This window comes from Onychomys torridus, chromosome 7 (assembly GCF_903995425.1).
Source record: "Onychomys torridus chromosome 7, mOncTor1.1, whole genome shotgun sequence".
In the NCBI taxonomy this organism is placed as follows: Eukaryota; Metazoa; Chordata; class Mammalia; order Rodentia; family Cricetidae; genus Onychomys; species Onychomys torridus.
In genome coordinates, this window is record NC_050449.1 from 88,888,550 (window position 1) to 88,907,221 (window position 18,672).

An 18,672-nucleotide genomic window follows, 5' to 3' on the forward strand; every position below is an offset into this window, starting at 1 on the left:
GAGTGAGTTCCAGGACAGGCAGGATTACACAGAGACACCCTGTCTCAAAAACAAAACCAAAAACCAATAAATAAATAAAACAAAAACTATGCAAAGACAAAAACTTTTTATTATCTAATAACAAATATTTTGTATTTTTTCATCTTTTGCTAAAAATATGTTTTTACCAGTGAAAATGATAAGCCCTAAAAAGCAGTTTTGGTTACACATTCTGACACAAAACACAGCTGTCACTTCAAAGGAAATAAAAGTTTATTTTGAGGATAGTGTGAGTGGCCATGGTATAGGATCATGGTTTGTATTACCTCCTGAATAACACCATGAAGAAGTTTCATAAACTTTTATAGTCACCAGATACATTGATGGGAATATCAGCTAGCAGGGAGAATTCTGCTATAGGTTTCAGATAGTACCTGCTGACACTCTTTAGTTTTGTGGTTGGTGGATGATAGTGAGACACTAAAGTAATACATTCCAAGGTTTTAATTTAATAGTTGAAGGACTTTAGGTCAGGCAGAGGTGAATGGTAGTAGCTCACCAGCATTTAGTAGGTAGAAGCAGGGAGACCAGGAGGTGAAGGCTATCCCCGCCTACATGGAGAGTGCAAGGCCAGCTGGGGCTGCATGAGACCCTGCCTTAGAGAAAGCAAACATTAAAAAGACAAAAGTGGTGTCTGGCGGTGGTGGTGCACACCTTTAATCCCAGCACTCAGGAGGCAGAGGCAGACGGATCTTTGTGAGTTTGAGGTTAGCCTGGTTTAAAAGAGTGAGTTCCAGGACAGGCTCCAAAGCTACTCAGAGAAACCCTGTCTCAGAAAACAAAACTAACCAAACAACCAAACAAATAAGTGAGACGTTGCAGCGCTAACACAGGAGAAGGAAGTGCTGTCTGAACAGCTCTTAATACCAATCATCTAAACCATCAGTAGTACCTTTGATTTGTTCATATCCTAGCATCTAAACCATCAGTAGTACCTTTGATTTGTTCATATCCTAGCATCTAAACCATCAGTAGTACCTTTGATTTGTTCATATCCTAGTATCTAAACCATCAGTAGTACCTTTGATTTGTTCATATCCTAGCATCTAAACCATCAGTAGTACCTTTGATTTGTTCATATCCTAGTATCTAAACCATCAGTAGTACCTTTGATTTGTTCATATCCTAGCATCTAAACCATCAGTAGTACCTTTGATTTGTTCATATCCTAGTATCTAAACCATCAGTAGTACCTTTGATTTGTTCATATCCTAGCATCTAAACCATCAGTAGTACCTTTGATTTGTTCATATCCTAGTATCTAAACCATCAGTAGTACCTTTGATTTGTTCATATCCTAGCATCTAAAGCACCAGGAGCCTGATTCCTGGCATGATATCACAATGTAGATCCAAGTAGGTGAACGGCCATTTGGAAGGTACTACTGATAGGTCAGATTATTTATTTATTTATTTGTTTGTTTGTTTGTTTGTTTGTTTATTTCCTGCATGTGTGTCTATGCACCGTGTATGCACCTGATGCCTGCAGAGGCCAGAAGAGGGCATTGGGTCCCCTGGAACTGGAATAGCAGACAGTTGTGAGCTGCCATGTGGGTGCTGGGAGTCAAATCTGGGTGCTCTGGAAGAGCAGCCAGTGCTCTTAACTGCATGAACCATCTCCAGCTCCCCTTTACATTTTTTTAAAGTAATAATTTAAACATTTCCTTTTAAAATTACTCATTTGTTTGAGACAAGTTCTCACTATGTAGCTGTGGCTGTTCTGGAACTCATTCTGTAGACCAGGCTAGCCTCAAGCTCACAGAGGTCCACCTGCCTCTGCCTCCCTAGTGCTGGGATTAAAGGCATGAATACTTACTTTTGTTTTCTTGTTACCAACTCTACAGATTATAAGCACACCACAGAGAATTACCAATTCAGGAAGTGTTCTGATTGGAAGTCCATATCCCTCTGCACCAGCAATGGTCACTCAGACACACATAGCTGAGGCTGCCGGCTGGGTTCCCAGGTAAGAGGGTCAGAAATGACTGTTTCTAAGCCCACCCCTTACTGTCCTGCTGTCTGGTCCTCGTCTTCCTACCTCCCCACTTCTACATTTTGCCTTTATTTATTTATTTGGCAAATGTGCACACACATACGTCTTGTGTAGCGCGTGTGGAAGTTACAGGAGAACATTGGAAGTTAGTTCTCTTTCCACTATGTGAGTCCAGGAGATCAGACTCAGTTTGTCAGGCTTGCCAGCAGGGGCCTCTAGCCCACCAAGTCATCTCGCCAGCCCAAAGAGTTTATTTTAATTATGTGCATGTGTGTTTGTAAGGGGCTGGGGTGTGTGACCATTAGTGCAGGCGCCTGTTGAATCCAGAAAAGAGCGTTGGCTGGCTGGAGCTGGAGTTACAGGCGTTGTGATCCACCCAAGGTGGATGCAGTAAACCAAGGAACCCTGGTTCTCTGAAAGAGCAGTATGTGCTCTGAACCATAGCGCTGTCTCTTCAGCATTTCCTTTTTTCAAAAAGATGTTTTGTGTGTGTCTGTGAGTATGATGTAAATGTTCACATTTTTGTGGGCATATGTATTTGTGAGCATATATGTGTATGCATGTATATATGGAGGCAAGAGGTTAACAACAGGTGTTTACCGTGATCACTCTACATTTTATTTACTGAGTGAGGTCTCTGGTTGAAGCCAAATCTTGCTGCTTTGACTAGTCTATCTAGCCATCTTACCCCAGCCTACCCCAATAATCTCCTCACTTGGCCCCCTGAGTGAATACTGTTATACAGGCAGGTTGCCCCCACTCCCTGCTTTCCTGTGTGTGCTGGGGTCTGGGCCTTGGGCTTGTATGGCAAGTGTTTTCTACTCCGAGTCATTTCCCCAGGTCTTGATTCTCTTCTGCTTTTGTTAATCTAGTTATGTTGGTGGGGTTTTTTTGTTTTGTTTTGTTTTGTTTTGTTTTTTTTGCAGGGGGCTTTATTTATTTTGTTTTGGGGAGGTTTTGAGATGGGGATCTCATGTAGTTTAGGATGGCTTCCAGCTCACTAAGTCAGCTAAGTGATCATCCTGACTCCTGGTCCAACTGCGTCCACCTTCTGAGTGCTGGTCACAGGCTGCTGTGAGTTTGATGGGTTTTGCTGTTGTTTGAGACAGTCTTAGGATAGAACCCTGGCTAACTTGATACTTGAGGTATAACCTTGCCTGGCCTTGAACTCTCAGTCATCCTTCTGCCTCGGCCTCTTGAGTACTGAGGTTACAGTGATGTGCCCCTCTGCCCAGTTAGTTCAGATCTTTAGAACCTAACATATGCTTTAAAATCACCAGCTGTGACTGGGCTTTGTATGTAGCCTAGGCTTGCCTCTGACTTACAGTTGTCCATGGACAGTGCTACCCTGTCAGTGAGTACAACCATATTTTTATAATTTCTTCATTTGTACTTCATTTGCGTTCGTGTTTTGCCTGTGTGTATGTCTGTGTGAAAGTGTTGGACCCAGTGAAACTGGAGTTTCAGGCAGTTGTGAGCTGCCATGTGGGTGCGGGGATTGAACCCAGGACCTCTGGAAGAGCAGCCAGTGCTTTTAACTGTTGAGCCATCTCTCCACCCCTGAGTACAACCATATTTATTTAAGCTGAGAAAAACAATTTAACAAGTTATAACCAGACCTTCTGAGTTTTCAAAACTCTGAAATAGGCCTATTTTTATGATTATAATACTTTGCTACTTTGGCGATATAAAAATTGATCCTATATTGTTTTAACACATAAGAAAGGAATTAGGTTAAGTGTTGGCTTTACTCATGATTTTCCCTTTGAGTTTTTTAAAACTCAGACAAGAAACTAGGAAAAGAGGGCAAATATATTAATATTTTCACTACAACTCTCCCTGATTTTTTAAGTAAGTAGTAGGTAATGAAATAGACACCCTTCTATGTTACTATTCTGCCACCGTGTCTATCAACCCCTTTGTTTCTCCTTCGTCTCTAAAGTGCTTTTTCCTTTGTTACTTCAGCACCCCATCTTCTGGAAAAGGCAATGAAGCCAGGAGTGGTGGAGCGTTACTGTAATCTCAGACACTGAGAGTTCAAGGCCAGTCTAGTGACAGTAAAACCTTGTCTCTCAGGTGCATAAGCATGCAGGAGGGGCTGCAGACAAGGCTCAGTGGGCAAAGAACACTTGTTCTTACAAAGGAACAGTTTGGTTCCAGCACCCTGAATATCAGGAGGCTCAGAACCACCTGCTAACTCCAGCTCCAAGGTGTCTGATATCTTCTGGCCTCTGTGGGCACCTGCATACGTGTGGCATATACATATAAATAAAAATTAAAAGGAAGAAGGAAAATATTAAAATAATACCCCAACCTTATTTTATCACTTTTGAAGTTTTATTACTTGAGGAGTTATATATCTAGTAATATACTACTTGGGTTCTACCCTATGTGAGTTTGAGCGAAGAGTAAATCTTTATTAAGAATAACCCTGTTTCAAGGATAAGTAAGTTAATGAAGTAACAGCTCTGTCAAGTGCTTTATGCCTTATACAGATTGACAGATATATATCCACATAGACAAAAAAGTTTTATAAAAATTCATTTGCAAATCTGTACTGTTTTCCTACCCAAGTATTCATTGAGCTTATTCCAATTTAAGGATTTTTATATTATCGTGTCTTTATCCCATAGTAAAAATTAAGTTTTCTTATGTGTACATTCAGTGTAGAATGAGACAAATTATAATGAATTATTTTAGAAACAGAGTTGTGTTATGTGTTATGCTTAAGCTGTCTTTTTGTCTTTTTAGTGATAGAAAACGAGCTAGAGAATTTATAGACTCAGATTTTTCAGAAAGGTGAGTATAAGTATATTTTGTTTCATGTTCCACTATGAAAAGGAGGGGTCCTTTGCATAACTTTATTCAGTTGCTACCATTATTTCATTCTGCACTGAGGTTTCTAATTCACTTATTTGCAAAGTTTCACTAGATATCCTGTGACATTAGTCATTTAGGCCCCTCCTTTCTTTTATGAAAGAAAATGTTCTTCCAAAGTAAATATTCCATGGTATCCTAACATGCTCAAACTTTTAAACAAGTTGTTTGTTTGTTTCTTAAATAGTTCTAGATCATAGTAAGTACTTGTTTCTTTAGATACTTTTTGGGGTATAAGATCATCTTTTCTTAGGATATTAGTATAGTAGTTCTACTTTTATATATCAGAATTATTGTGGTCTCTCTTACACAAGTATAAATATCTCTCCAGTCAGTTGCCTTTGGCATTAAAGACTGTCAGTTTGCAAGCTAGGAATATAGCTCAGTGGTAGAGCACTTATGTAACATTCATTAGTCCTAAACTCCATTCCTAGCCGCAAAAGAAAGGGTCTATTGGGTTAGAACCTAAGTTCAAAGTGTCATGCAAGCCACCATACTAGGTGCCATATTAGTAAAACACTATATTGAAATGAGAGTAGTCATTTCAGAGTCCATTGATCTCTATAAGATGTTTACAACATCCTCAGCTACATAGGAAATTACAAGCCAGCATGGGCTAATGTGAGACCTTGTTCTCAACTGAAAAAAACAAAATAATAAAATCTCTTATTCCAGCAACAAATACAAATGGTTAATAAACTTACTTAAAAGTACTCATCAGCATTAGTCATTTAAAAAAAAAAACAAAAAACAACAAGTGAACAGTACTGTTCTATATCTACTAAATAACCACCAGGAAAAAAGACACCATTATTGACTTTTACAAGTATATAAAGTACCTAGAATGCCCTTGTGCTACTGACGGCAGTATAAATTAGCACAATAGTTTTTGGAAGTTGGCATTATCTGTAAAACTGAACATAGATAAACCCTGACTTACCAGTGTTCTAAGTATGTGCTGAACAGGAATTCATATATATACTCACAAAAACTTCTTAAAAAATCTTCTTAGATTTATTTGTTTTTGTGCATGTGAGTATTTTGCCTGCATATATGTATATGTACCACATGCATTCAGTGCCCAAGGAGGTGAGAAGACATCAGATCTCCTAATGCTGGAGTTACAGATGGTTGTGAGATCCATGTTGATACTGGAAACCAACCAGGTCCTCTGCAAGAGCAACAAGGGCTCTTAACTACTGAGTCAACTCTCTAGTCAGACTTTTTTGAACCTTCTAAGTACTGGTATTACAGGCACGCATCACCATGCTTGGCAGTTAAAGAGGTTTTTGTTTTTAAGATTATTTGTGTGTGTGTGTGTGAGAGAGAGAGAGAGAGAGAGACAAATAGACAGACAGACAGACAGACAGACATTCAGGTACCTTTGGAGGCCAGAGATAGTATTGGATCTCCTGGAGCTGGAGTTACAGGTGGTTGTGAGCTGCTGATGTGGATGCTGGAAACCAAACTCTGTGTTTTAACTGCTGAGGCATCTCTAGCCTCTAACATTTTCTACCCGTTTGAACCACTTCTCAGCCCCTCAGAGTGTAGTCTTACTATTAAACACTCAATTCAGATTTTGTTGTTTCTCTGTTCTTTTCTTTCCACATCAATCAGATGCTTAGTTCTAATACTTTTTGCCTTTCAATATTTGTGGTCCTGTCTGTTCCTCTTCTCTACTATTGACCTAATTTTAGGCCATCACCTCAGCTGTTGCAATAGCTTTTTAGCTGGTTTTTCTTTCACCTCCTTTCCCTCATAAAATTCACCTTCAACTTCAACACAGTAATTTCTGCCCACATTAGTATCTCACTGTGCAACTCAGTCACTTAGTAGTTTCACTGCATTTCAGTACTACAGTGCCTGTACTCTAGGGATACATTTATGATTCTTTCCTAACTGTATTAGTCAGGGTTCTCTAAAGGAACAGAACTAACAGACTGAAACACACACACACACACACACACACGCACGCACGCACGCACGCACAGCCCTAAAAGACAATTTAGACTGGTTTACAGGGTACGTTCTGGATGTTCCAGCAATGGCTGTTTCACAGTAGAAAAAGCCAAGAAGCCCGTAGTTACTCAGTCCCATAGTTACTGGATGTCTCAGCATTTGCAATCTGGTACTAGAGTCCTGGAGGATTCCTGGAGAGCTGTTGGTCTTTGGCGTATGTTGAAATCCTGAACAAGTTGGATTCTAATACTATTGAAGGATACCTCAGGGATGGGATAAATGAGCTTGCCAGTGAGAGCAAGGGCAAGCAGGCACAAAGCAAAGTTTCCTTCTTCCATGTCCTTTTTTATCAGAAGGTGTAGCCAAGATTTAAGGTGGATCTTCTTGCTTCAGATATCTGATTAAGAAAATCTGAAGGCAGAGTGAGCTCTAGGACAGCCAAGGCTACACAGAGAAATCCTGTCTCAAAAAGTCCAAAAAAAAAAAAAGGAAAGAAGATCTGAAGGCTGATGTAGGTAGATCTGCATGAGTTTGAGGCCTGCCTTGTCTCTGTAGTGAGTTCCAGGCTAGCTAGAGGACATAGTGAGATGCTGTCTCAAGAAATAAAAATTAAAGAAACCTGGCAGCTTGTGTTTTAGTTGATTCTAGTCAGGTTGATAACCATCACAAGAATGTAGGGAACAGAAAATAGATATCCTCTTCTTATCTCATTCTTTGCAAAAGAGCATGTCTAATACTTTGGGGGGGGTACATAACATAGAACATGTAAATAATTTATTAATAAGACCGATTACGCTGATAAACATGAGATGAAGGGGAAATTTGCTTGCCTCGTGTTTGAGTCACAGCCTGGTCTCCCATGTTTGCCTCTGCTCACCCTGCGTTCTAATCAGGTGGCCCACCTTCCTTGTTCTTACTCTTCCGTACCCATTGCCTCTTTTCTCCATCCTCTGCTTGCTGCTACTTCTCCTGACTCATGCTCTCCTCACGTCCTTCCTTTGACCTTGACTCTCCCCACAAGTCACCTTCCTGTAGGTTAAAATAGCTGTCCATCTTCCCTCTTCCCACAGAACAGTGTTGAGTAACTGTGGCCTGGCACTTTTACCTTTGGAATTGCCCACCATTGTGAATATGTTTCATCATCATGCTCTAAGATTCATTGAAGGAAGGAATTTCACCTGAATTTTTATACTTCTGGTCCCGAAAACAGTTCTTACATATTATTAGAGCTAAACTGATCCCTCAAGTCTTAATGGCTAAGAACTGAGACAATGATAGTTTTAATGTCAAAGAAAAAATAAATATTAACTAAGACATAATCTCTAGAAGGTAGAATTACTATAACTTTTCACAATTTCCAGTGTCTAATATTGACTAGCATATAACAGTAATTTCTCAATTCTTGCTTACTAAATGAATGACAGTATAGAAAAACGCTCTGTATATTGTTAAGCTCTTAAGATAAAAATTAAATTTGAAAACATCTCCTTTATTTAAATTTTCTTCATTTGCAACTAACTAAAACATAGAAACTAAATGATTGTTTTCTGGTTTTATTTTTTGCATGGTTTTATAGAGGAAGTCTCTTTAAGATAATGGCATATGGTTTTTTTCATAATCTTTTTTTCTTTTCTAGTAAACGAAGTAAAAAAGGTGATAAAAATGGGAAAGGCTTGAGGCATTTTTCAATGAAAGTGTGTGAGAAAGTTCAGCGAAAAGGTACAACATCATACAATGAAGTAGCCGATGAGCTGGTGTCTGAGTTTACCAATTCAAGTAACCATCTGGCAGCTGATTCGGTAAGTGGATCATGACTGTCATACGGATTATGATACATGATGATTCCGTTTACCTGGGAGTCTGTCTGATAGATCTGAGGAATGGAGGAAGTAGAGAATCCTTGAACTGAGAGTTTCTCTTTCATGTTGAGGACATTTCTATTGTAAATTTTTGGTTTGTTTTGGAAATATTCTCTTCTTTTTTATTTGAACAGATACATATTTTGAAATTTTTTATTATTTATGTTTGCATGTATGATGTATGTGGGCACACACATGCCATGACATATATTCAGAAGTCGGGACAATGTTGTGGAGTCAGTTCTCATCTTCCGCCTTCACCTGGGTTCTAGAGATTGAACTCAGGACTTCAGGCTCATCTGGGAAATGCTTTACCCAGCTGCTCCATGTTGCTAACCCCCAATAATTTTGGAGCCTTGACAATTTTAAGGCAGTTAACAAGATTGAAGCAGGAGAAAATCCACAGTTTCAAAGGCAGCTTGCAATGTATAGTGAATACAAGGCTAACCTGCCCTACATAATGAGACCCTTGTGTCAAAAAACGAAGTAGAAAAGTTCAGAATACTAGGATTTCACCCAGAAATTGATGTTAGATGTAGTCTACAATGTCAACAATACAATATTTGCATTCAGTTCCATAATTTAAATTTTCTGTTGATTTAGATTTCATTTTATATTTGGATGGATTCAGTGTTCCCCACTATCCTTTATTATCATGACATTTAATGATTCAGTTTTGTCTTTAAGAACTTCCTGTCACCAGGCAGAGGCAGGCAGGTCTTTGAGTAGAAGCCAGCCTGGTCTACAAAATAAGTTCTAGGACAGCCAGGGCTACACAGAGAAATCCTGTCTCAAAAACCAAACCAAAAAAAAAAAGAAGAAGAAAGAAAGAAACCCAGAATTTCCTATCTAGAATACGATAAGAACTTCATGATACAAATTAATATAAATGTATTCATTCGATAAAAGTTTATTACCAAGAGAAAGGAAAGGGTTAGCTGAACCAATCAGTGTGCTGAGAGTACAGAAATATTTTTGGATAAGTTCTCACTATAGACTGAAAACAGCAAGTGAGCACTATTCCATGAACCACATTGTAAGAAGCACAGTTTTCCATAAACTTTAAAACATCCATCTTTGATACGGATGTGCATATGTATATGATGTCTGTGTGTGTGGAGGCTAAAGCATGATTGTGCAGATGCCAGAGGTTAACATTAAGTATCTGTTATGTATCACCTTATTTTTATGTATTTGTTTGTTTATGTATTTACTTATAGATGGGGTCTCAGTTTATATCTCTGACTGGCCTAGAACTCACAGAGAACCACTTGCTTCTGCCTCCCAAGTGCTGGGATTAAAGACGTGTGGTATCATTCCTGGCATACTCACTTGGAGCTGAAGCTTAGTGATTGGCTAGCTGGGAGGCCAGTAAGGATCCACGTGTCTTCACTGCCCTTGTACTGGTGGCACAGATGGCTGCCTGCTGCACTTGGCTTTTCCACGGGTAACTTAGGTTTTCATGCTTTCACAGCAAGCACTTGGCCACTCAGCTACCTCCCTAACCCTTGATGTTTTTAAAGTATAGAATTCTTCCTAATAACGCAGGCACTTTTGATACTTTACCTCTCTATGTACATTTGTCATGGATATTGATATTTACATATTCTGGGTTCTACAAGATAACTTTTTTGTTTTTCAAGACAGGGTTTCCCTGTGTAGCTTTGCACCTTTCCTGGAACTCACTTGGTAGCCCAGGCTGGCCTCGAACTCACAGAGAACCGCCTGTCTCTGCCTCCCGAGTGCTGGGATTAAAGGCGTGGGCTACCACCGCCTTGGCTATAAGATAACTTTTATACAGCTGAGTTTACCCATATATTTATATTTTCTACATCTCTCAAGTTTCCATTTTAATAATCTTTCTCCCACTCAAAGTCCCTTAGTATTTTTCACTGCCAATTTGGTGGTAGTATATTTGTTTCTGGGGTTATTTTGTGTTAAAGTGTCTTCAGAGGTGGAGATAGGGAAACCCAGGGAGAGCACTTGCTCAGCACACACGAGGCCTTGAGTTCAGTCCTCAGAAAATAAACACGAGGCCTCTGGAAAATAAATAAACAAATAAATAGATAGTGTCCTCAGAGCTAGTAAGACAGCTCAGCCAATAAAGGCACTTTGCCACCAGGCCTGATGACCTGAGATAGCCACAGGATTCGTTTTATGAAAGAAGAGAGTGAGCTTTCACAGAAGCTTTCTGAACTCCACATGGACAGACACTATGGCAAGAATTTGTGCCCTGCAACACACACACAAGTGAAAATGTAAACATAAATAAATAAAAAATGTTTACTTGAATTCTGAAGATGTTTTCACTGAGCGTAGAATTTTTTCAGTATTCAGGAAATACTGTTATCAACACCAACAGCATGTGAAAGATAACCCTTAAAATCTCTGTGAGTTCGAGAACAGCCTGGTCTACAGAGCGAGATCCAAGACAGGCACCAAAACTACACAGAGAAACCTTGTCTCAAAAAACAAAAACAAAACAACAACAACAACAACAACAAAAAATTATCACTTAATAAAAATATTTTTAGCAGGCTTATGATCAGAAGAACATTAGACGAAGAGTTTATGATGCTTTAAATGTGCTAATGGCAATGAACATAATTTCAAAGGAAAAAAAAGAAATCAAGTGGATTGGCTTGCCTACCAATTCTGCTCAGGAATGTCAAAACCTAGAGGTAAGTAGGAAGCACTATTGGATAGTAGGGTTTTTGTTTGGTTGTTTTTTTGACATGCAGTACTTTCATTTAGAAATGTAATTATGTAGCCAGGCGGTTGTGGCGCATGCCTTTAATCCCAGCACTCGGTAGGCAGAGGCAGGCCGACCTCTGTGAGTTCTAGGCCAGCCTGGGCTACAGAGTGAGTTCCAGGACAGGCTTCAAAGCTACACAGAGAAACCCTGTCTCGAAAAACCAAAAATATATATATAATAATGTAATATTAAACTATTCCTGGTTATTCATGTTTGCTATCATTATTTTAAGATTCTGTGGAGAATTTTGAATTGGAAGAGTTTTGGAGATAGAATCTGCTGTTTGTTTTATAAATCATGACACTGAGTAACAGAATGTCAGTGAGTGGTCTGGGTGTGAAGGTGATGACGGTGTACACCTGGAACCCCAGCACTTGGAAGTAGGAGTAGGATCAAGGGTCAGGGTCATCTCCACCTAGCCTGAGTCCATACCCTTTCTCAATGCAGACTAGCAACCAGTAGTCCACCACAGACATAGCAACAGCAGCAAAGTTAAATGAATGGATTTCATTCTTGTTGTTCCTTAGAAAAGATCTTTATTTCATTCTAATTTCATTCTAAGTACCCGCCAAGAAATTTTTGATAGGTCATCTAATAGATCTAATTTTACCTTTTTAATTATTTTGATGCAAAGTAAATCTGTATGTTTCCAAACAATAGCTCAAGCTGGTAGTTTGTTTCCTGGGTTGTTTATCCAATATCCTAAATATAACTATAAAAGTTAAATTTACCTTTGACTCTACCATCAATAAGTGGCAGGGTGGCATTTTGTATGTGGCCTTCACTGATTTTGGAACAATGTTAAAAAGTATTTTTAGCTTGGTTAACTTTAAACATCATAGAAAATTTTCTCTAAATGAGTGTGTTTCTGACACAGTGTTTCTGAATTGGTTGTTGTAATTTTACTCTTAAGACCATGAATAATATGAACTGAGGTTAACAGTGGTTCTTGGAGATAATTACAGTTGACTTCAGATTTTACTTTTGCACTCCACCCCCACCTAGAAAATTTTTTTAAAATTACTATTATTGTTCTTGTGAATGACAGAAAAAAAAAAACAACACACACTCATCAAAGGCTACAGAATAGTGCTTTTATGTGCTATGGTAGAAATGTCTCCCTTTCTCTTTTTCTTCTTCCTGAGGAGAATTTGAACATCATTTTAATTACATTAACTTACAAGCTAAAATCTACTGACATTACCATGTCCTTAACCACAGAACAAGACAAAGTTTAACACTAAAATCAAGACCCCAAGAAACTAAACTGTTGCTCTAATAAAGGAGATGAAAAATAGAAGAGTTACCAAAATATGATTTAATCTGAGCTCAAGATACAGTTCAGAAGTAGACCTCTTGCCAGGTATGAATGAGGCCATAGTTTCTATCTCAGGAATGAACAAGGAGAAGGGAGAGAAAAGGAACACCCGTGAACAAAAGATTCTCTTGGAAGGAGGGATAGAGGAGATTTTTACCAAGGAAATAATCATGGAATTCAGTTTTGAGAGAGGAACAAAACTTTGCCAAATGTTTAAGGGTGAGCAGGGCATTACATAGACCAAGACAGGCACATGAAATTAGGTTTATAGCTGAGAGTGGTCAGGATATATGGATGTAGAGAAGTGATACAGTAAATTTATGAATGCTAGGCAGTGTAGACCCATATGGAAACAATGGGAAGCTCTTTTTAAATTGCCGAGTCCAACAGTGTGCACCTGTAATCCCAGCACTTGGAAGGTAGAGGCAGGAGGATCACAAGATCCTGTCATGTCTGAGTTATATAGCAACACTAATGACAAACACCTGGTAGGAGTGGCGGGAAATGGTCCAGAGAAGGAAGGATTGGCTATGATCTGAGTTAAGTAGTGACGGTGAGATCAGAGAGGCATGTTATGGAAAGAGTCAGATGTAGCTTAGCCGGGTTGGCTGTGGGCATAACTGACGGGTAGGGGCTTAGCCTTTATTCTTACAGCAGTGCCACACAGATCTTCATGTGACTCTTAAGCGATACGAAGGGTGTGATGGTTAGTAGAACTGTGAAAAAGAGCTCCTAGTGTAGAGCAGAGTAGATAAGGAGCAATGGGAAGTAATTTGTTGGAACAGACAAGAAAGGTGTTTTACTTGATGTGTCAAAGAAGAAAGCATGCTGGATGTAATGTCATAGGCCAGTCTAGAGGCAAGAGGATCTTGGGTCTGAGCCTAGCCTAGGCTACATAGGGAAACCCTATCTGAACAATGGATGAAAGTATAACTTCATCTTAAAGAATTGTTTGGGGCTGGAGAGATGCCTCGGTGGCCAAGCACAATTGCTGCTCTTGCAGAGGACCAGGTTTGGGCTCCTGACATCCACATAGTAGCTCAGAACGGTCTATAACTCCAGGGGATCCAGTGCCTTCTTCTGGCCTCCAAGGACACCAGACATCAGATACACATGACACGGAGGTAAAACACTCATAAAATTAAATCTTAAAAATTGACTTAAGGGTTTGCTTCTTGTTTTTTTATAACATGTTTTAAAGATAGAGAAGCAGAGGCGGATAGAACGGATAAAGCAGAAGCGGGCCCAGCTACAAGAACTTCTCCTTCAGGTAAAGAGTTGGCACATTTTTTCGTTACCTTCCTTCCCCACACAGTGTTTCTCTGCTTATTTACCTCTAAAGCCAGTGTGTTTTGTGGCTGTAGTACCATCAAATGGTATCTAGAAGAATACCAGTACAGACCCACCCATCATAGCTCATGGATCTTGAATGCTTAGCCTTTCGGATGGTCCAGCTGTCACATTTACCACATCCCTAATTCCCAGGTTCCTACCTGGAGTGCAGTGTTTGTTTCCTTTGGGTGCTCATCCTTACCTAGAAGTTGGACTGTCAAGGAGTTTTGCTGCTTCTTGTTTTGTCCATAAGGAGATCTTTTAGAAGTATCAGAACTGGTAAGCAGTTGTGGCCTGACCTATAGTCTCCCATCTAGTCTGTACTAAAAGGTCTACATTGTCCTCCACTAGAAGCAGACATAGAGTCCCTGTCAGAAGCAGGACAAGTCCCACTTATGCTGAGGAAGAATACTTCTGCCCCAAAGGGAAGGCAAAATGAGGAATGAGTGTTGGAAAAGATTATCTCCCCATTGAAAGGCAGTAGACTATGGAATACATCTCAGGAACTAGCCCAATTTGTCCTGGGGGGAAAAAGGCTGTTTTCTGGGACTAGGGACCTGGAGAAAAGGGTAACATGGAATGTCAGGTTTCTGTATCCACTAGGAAGCTCAGGGTGTACCACCTTATAAAGTTACCTAGGGCTCCTCAACTTGGAGTGGTATTAGTGGACCCTGGTGAGGGAAGTCCCAGGACCCATCAATGTTTAGGTTGGGGAGCTGGTTTCAAGCTGTTGTCACTCAAGGGCCATCTTGCCCTCCACTTATCGCCCTGGCAGGTGGGAAAGGGTTCAGGTAAGAGTGAGACATAATTCTTTTTTGTTTGTTTGCCAGAGCTGAGGACGAACTCAGGGCCTTGCGCTTGCTAGGCAAGCGCTCTACCACTGAGATAAATCCCCAACCCTGAGACATAATAGTTCTGTCCTGTTCTTCAGAAGTACACTGGCTGGCCACAGAGGAAGCATGTCCTATTTCAGGGTGGCTCTTCCTTGGGTAGCTCTCTTAACAGCCAGTAGGTTATTATGTCATTTTTTTCTTTTACCTCTCCCTTTCTAGGTTCTGTTTGAAATACATTGAGGTAGTGGTTGAGAGAGATGGGTCCAGGTTCTCATTTGGCTTAGCCACCAGTTTTTGCAATTTTCTTTGGATATCTGGAACTGATTGGGTGAAGACTCTGTCTTTCAGGAGGACATCCTCCAAGGACTCTGGTGTTACACTAGTATGTTTTCTAATAGTCTTGGGAGAAAAATACTGGAAGATTTACTTTCTTTCTGGAAATGACCTTCAGCTAATAGTAATTGAGAGATTTGATCTCCACTTTCCTTAAATCCTCAGAAATATGATAAAATGCTTTCTCTTCTAATGACCATGGGGGTTTCTAGATGGATTACTGAGAGGAACCTCCTGGACTCCTCTGGGAACCTGGGCCTGTGAGTCTTGACTCTGGGCCATGTTAGTCAGCACCAGTCGCTAGTGCCCTTTCTTTTACCTTTCTTCATCTAAGGTCAAGATCTGATCTCAAGGGAGCGTGAAATCTCCCCAGGCCATGCTGTAAAGTCTGTTTAGATGCTGGAAGGTCTGTATGTACTGATCAAGACTCTCAGTGGAACTAATTCCCTTTTTAATATCTTTACAAAAAGACTCTAAACATAGGTGGGTCTGAATTCTCCCTTCATCTCTTGCAAGAGAACCATGCCAGGGACTCGAGGTGAACTTCTTGAGTTCCTCTAGGTGATGGGGTTATAGGGCTAGGTAGGGGGTCTCCTGATTACAGAGGTGCAGGACCTAGCTGACAATTGTGGGCCAATTCAGGTAGCCTTGAAGATTAAAAAAAAGTTGACCATAGGGAGGGAACTTTAGCTCATTTTCCCTCTCTTACAGAATTGGGCCAGTTGATAGCATTATAAATGAGGATCCCCTGAGGCATCCTTTTTGCGGGGTGGAGTGAGATAGGGTCTTTCTACATAGCACTGGCTGTCCTGGAACTCACTCTGTAGACCAGGCTGGCCTCAGTTTCAGAGATCCACCCACCTCTGCCTCCTGAGTGCTGGGATTAAAGGCGTGTGCCATCACTGCCCGGCTCCTTTGCTTATCTTTATAGCAGAAACATGCCTATAGTTTGTAAGTCCTAAGTTTTTCTTCATCTCTTTCTCTCAAGCCAAACATTTATAGAAGAGGACAGCCTGATAGCATTTATAGAACCAGGTGGCTCCAAACTGTAAATGAAACTCAAGATATTACTGAAAACAGTAACTGCAGATTTTCTGTTGTCATACAACTTACTTCCTCTTAATGTTTCATTTTTATTCTTTTTATCAAATGAGATTTACAAAATAGTCATAGAAAATAAATTATGCAAGATGTCCCTGCACATTAATTTTGTTTGTGTGAGGCTAAACTGGTTTGATTTTTCTTAGGATGTCACAACTTATTGTTCATATGACACAGGTTGACTGTTACTACATGCCACCACCTCCTTTTATCTTTGTATGTTAGTTACTTTTCTCACGTGCCCTAGTTAGATTTAACTATCAACCTGACACAGCCTTGAGTCTTCTAAGAAAGGAATCTCAAAGGATTTCCCAGATCAGATGGCATCTGGGCATGTCTGTTAGGGATTCTCATGATTGTTAATTGATGTAGGAGAGTCCAGCCCACTGTGGATGGCACCATTCCCTTGACAGGTGGTCTGGGACTGTATAAGAAAGCTAAGTAAGGATCTGCAAGCAAGCCAACAAGTATCCCTCCATGGTTTCTGCTTCAAGTTTCTGTTAAGTTCACAAAGTGATAGACTATAACTTGAAATAAACCCTTTCCTTCCCTAAGTTGCTTTTGGTCAGAGTATTTTCTCTCAGCAAATGAAAGTAACTAGAGCACCACCTCACTTAATAGTATCAAGACAGTCCCACACAGGCATGCCCAGAAGTCCATCTCTCAGGTGATTCTCATCAAGCTGACAATTGAGATAAGTAGTTTGACTACATTATACCTATAGATAACTCATGCCTTACTTTCATGTACATACTTGTCCTTTCCTGCCTTTGAGCCTTTTCCATAAGGAACACACTTTTTCCCCCACCTGGAGCTGAGGACCAAACCCAGGGCCTTGCGCTTGCTAGGCAAGTGCTCTACCACTGAGCTAAATCCCCAACCCCAGGAACACACCTTTTGGTTTTTCGAGACAGGATTTCTCTGTAGCTTTGGAGCCTGTCCTGGAACTCGGTTTGGAGACTAGGCTGGCCTCGAACTCACAGAGATCCACCTGCCTCTGCCTCCTGAGTGCTGGGATTACAAGCATGCGCCACCACCGCCCGGCCAGGAACACACTTTTAATAAAACTGTTCAGCCTCTGCAACAGATGATACTGAGTCTGAAAAGAACAAAAAGCCAAAGGGAGTCAATAAAAGGGCAACAAATAAGGCATTCAATCCACAGTACATAGGAGGTAACTTATTTTTACTATTAAAATAACAGTATTAGGTTAGGAATGTAACTCAGTGACAAAGTGCTTGCCTGGTGAGGACAAGGCCTTTGGTTCAATCTCCAGCACTGCAAAATCAAACAGGACTACAACAACAGTATGTTTTAACTGCTTTCATTGTCTACAACAATTTTGATGCTATTAAAAAGTGAGTCGTAAGAGTAAGTAAGAGTAAGTACTCTTTCGTATAGCTGTTTATACTCCTCTAGATGTTACACTTTCCCACAGCATGAGGGTCACAAAGATCAGTACAGTGTCAGAACATCTCCCAAGATAATGTGGTCTAGTTCAAGTCTTCCCACTGAATGACTCCTTTTAGTCTGAGGAATCTGATATGACATGAGTATATAGGTACACAAATGAACCATAAATAAATTTATTTCAAAAGAATTCTGTGTTAGAAAATAATTTTACCATTTATTAAAGACAAAAGCAGATTTACAATCTCATGATGAATATGGCTCTTCATTTTTACATAACAGTTGAGGCTAGCACGATGGTTAGTAGGTAGAGACACTTTGAATGTAAATCTGCTGGACTGAGGTCAGTCTCTAGAACACGACAACAGGTCGAAGGACAGAACCAGCTCCCCAAAGTTGCCCTAGGATCTTCACACACATACAATAATAGTAATACATTAAAAATTTGTTAAAGAGTTAAAGTTTGGCCAAATATTTGATACTGTAGGTCAGAAACTATTTTCAACATCTTCCAGAGTTGTTGTTTGATTTTATAATTGTCAGTGTTGACAATGTCACTTGGTATAATTACATCATACACATGGTAGAAGTATGTTTAGGACATAACAAAAATTATTAAAATTCTGTCCTAATCTCAAGACAGAATTAATTTAATAATGTATTAATCTCAAAAAACTTCGTTATTGTTGTTTTGAGACAGGGTCTCTACATAGCCTCTGCCTGTCCTAGAGCTCACTTTTGTAGACAAGTCTGGCCTTAAACTCGCAGAGATCTGTCTGCCTATGCCTCCCAAGTGCTAGAATTTAAGATGTGTATCAACATGTGCAGCTCAAGCAACGATTTTTATAGTCAAGCAGTCTAACA

General features: G+C 39.9%; 1 protein-coding gene across 7 annotated transcripts in view; it reads left to right on the forward strand.

Moving 5' to 3' along the window:
• The window catches only part of Tfdp2 (transcription factor Dp-2), a 118,339-nt gene that overhangs the window by 87,406 nt on the left and 12,261 nt on the right, over positions 1-18,672 (forward strand). For 5 of the 7 annotated variants that reach the window (XM_036192397.1, XM_036192392.1, XM_036192393.1 and 2 more), the window contains 5 exons: positions 1,883-2,004; positions 4,783-4,830; positions 8,504-8,666; positions 11,261-11,407; positions 14,001-14,069. In XM_036192397.1, the coding sequence (XP_036048290.1) occupies positions 1,883-2,004; positions 4,783-4,830; positions 8,504-8,666; positions 11,261-11,407; positions 14,001-14,069 (549 nt within the window). The remainder of the gene's footprint in view (positions 1-1,882; positions 2,005-4,782; positions 4,831-8,503; positions 8,667-11,260; positions 11,408-14,000; positions 14,070-18,672) is intronic. The other 2 variants (XM_036192394.1, XM_036192395.1) reach the window with 2 other exon arrangements.